At 48.2% G+C, this 2,539-nt stretch overlaps 1 protein-coding gene across 1 annotated transcript; it reads right to left on the bottom strand.

Moving 5' to 3' along the window:
* Positions 1-3: 3 nt before the first annotated feature.
* LOC105809227 (leucine-rich repeat-containing protein 37A-like) lies at positions 4-2,523 on the bottom strand (the record flags this gene model as incomplete). The annotated part of the gene is given in 3 exon segments (XM_012642981.1): positions 4-422; positions 478-488; positions 599-2,523. Coding segments are annotated over 3 exon segments (912 nt in total), but the record flags the coding sequence as incomplete, so codon positions are not given.
* Positions 2,524-2,539: the final 16 nt, after the last annotated feature.

Genomic DNA, 2,539 nt, shown 5'->3' with positions numbered 1-2,539 from the left:
ATGTTCAGCCTGCGTGGTGGATACTGAAATCGTGGTGAACTCCAGGTCCGAATGTTGAACTGTGACACTGGGTGACACTGGATACTGAGCTTGAGCTTGACTTGGTGTTGGAACTGCTATCTCAGAATACACAGGAGCTACAACCTCCTTAGGCAGCTCTGGAGGCTGAGTTGGGGTCTCCTGCATGGTTGGAGAACGTTTTATCTCTGTAGTGTGTTCTGAAGTTACAGTAAATTCCTGGTCCAAAGATTTAACTGTGACTTCATTCAAGTTCGGTCGCCGAGTCTGAATCTGGCCTGGATGTGGAAGTGTCACCTCAGAATGCTTTGAAGAAGGAGCTGTAGAATGTTCAACCTCTGCAGTGGACACTGGAGTTACGGTAAGCCCCAGGACCAAAGGTTTAACTGTGACACTGGGTGACACTGGATGCTAAGCTTGATTCTGACCTGGTGTTGAAACTGTCATCTCATAATTCACAGGAGTTTGAGCTGCAGCCCCCTAAGGTGGCTCTGGAGGCTGAGTTGGAGTCTCCCGCATGGTTGGAGAAGATTCAACCTCCATTCAACCTCTGGAGTTAAGGTAACTTCCAGATCAAAACTGTAACTGAACTGTAACTTCAGTCAGGTTTGTATGCTGAGCCTGAACCTGCTCCGGGGGTGGAAATGTCACCTTATGGTGCTTTGGAGGAGCTGTAGTCTTCTTCAGGCCTATAGAATGTTGAGCCTCCATAGTGGGTTCAGGAGTCATGGTAAATGCTAGGTCTAAAGGCTGAACTGTGACACTGGGCGATGCTAAATGCTGAGCTTGATCCTGACATAGCATTGGAAGTGTCACCTCTTGATACACTGGACGTTGAAATACAACTTACTTAAGTGGCTTTGGAAGATGAGCTGGAGTCTCCTGCATCACTGGAGAAAGTTCAACATCTGTAGTGGGTTCTGGAGTGATGGCAAGCTCGAGGTCCAAATGTTGAAGTGTGACAGTGGGCAATGTTGGATACTGGGCTTGAGCAACATCCTTAGGTGAATCTGGAGGTTGAGTTGGGGTCTCTTGATTGGTTGAAGAACGTTCAACCTCCATAGTGGATTCTGGAGATATGGTCAGCTCTAGGTCCAAAGGTTAAAGTGTGACAGTGGGCAATGTTGGATACTGGGCTTGATCCTGACCTGGTGTTGGAAGTCACCTCCTCAGATATTGGGGGTTGAGCTACAACAACTTCCTTAGGTGTCTCTGGAGATTGAGCTGCAGTCTCCTGCAGGACTGAAGAGACTTCAACCTCTGTAGTGGGCTCTGGAGTTATGCTCAGCTCCAGGTCCAAAGGTTGAACTGTGACAGTGGGCAATGTTGGATACTGGGCTAGACCCTGACCTGGTGTTGGAAGTTCACCTCCTGAGATATTGGGGGTTGAGCTACAACAACTTCCTTAGGTGTCTCTGGAGGTTGAGTTGCGGTCTCTAGGCTGGTTGGAGAAAGTTCAACCTCCATAGTGGATTCTGGAGTTATGGTCAGCACTAGGTCCAAAGGTTGAAGTGTGTCAGTGGGAAATGTTGGATACTGGGCTTGATCCTGACCTGGTGTTGGAAGTCAGTCTCCTCAGATATTGGGCGTTGAGCTACAACAACTTTCTTAGGTGTCTCTAGAGGTTGATCTGGGGTCTCCTACATGATTGAAGAAAGTTTGAGCTCTATAGTGCGTTCCGGAGTCATGGGAAACCACAGGTCAAAAAGTTGAACTCTGAAAGTGAGCAGTGTTGTATACTGGGCTTGATCCTGACCTAGTGATGAAACTGTCATCTCATAATTCACTGAAGGTTGAGAACTTAGAGATCTCTGAAGGATGAGCTGGAAATTCATGATGACGTGGGGACGGTCTTACGTATTCTGTGGACTTTGGAGGACGGCCCAAGGCTTCCTGCTGGCTCCAAGATGGTTCGACCTCCTTAGGGGATGCAGGAGGCTCAGCTGGGACCTCCTGATGGACTGGAGAACATACTAACTCCTTACGGGGATGTGGAGACTGAGCTGTGGCTTCTCGCTGGGCTAGAGAAGATTCAAACGTTTCCGGGGGATACTGAAGTGGGGAAAAGGGATGGAACTGTGTTGCAGAAAATTCAGCCTGTTCAGTGAAAACTGTAGACTGACCAGTGCCCTCGCACTGTACTGGGTAAGGCTCGGCATTTGTAGTGGGCTCTGCTGTAGTTATGGTAATCTCCAAAACCACATGTTTAACTGGTTTCAGGCAACACTAAATGAACTCTGAAAATCATTGAAAGATCTAGCGGTGAAAATGTCATTACATCACCAGTTGGACTAAACACTGTATGGGATGCTGGAGGCTGAGTTGTGGGCTGTTGCTGGCATGGTGAAGGTCCAACACCCACTGGGGGCTCTTGAGGTAATGCTGAGTTTCCTGCTGGTTTGGAGATGGTTCCTCAAGAGCTCTGCAGGATGAGTTGGGAGCCCTCGATGGATTGGAGAATGTTGATCCTTTTCAGGGAAGTTTGGCTGCTGAATTACAACCTCTTCTTGACCTTTCAAAG

This window comes from Propithecus coquereli, unplaced genomic scaffold (genome assembly GCF_000956105.1).
Source record: "Propithecus coquereli isolate 6110/MARCELLA unplaced genomic scaffold, Pcoq_1.0 Scaffold19237, whole genome shotgun sequence".
NCBI lineage: Eukaryota > Metazoa > Chordata > Mammalia > Primates > Indriidae > Propithecus > Propithecus coquereli.
The sequence above is the reverse complement of the archived record's forward strand: the minus strand, read 5'-3'. Positions and strand labels throughout refer to the sequence as shown.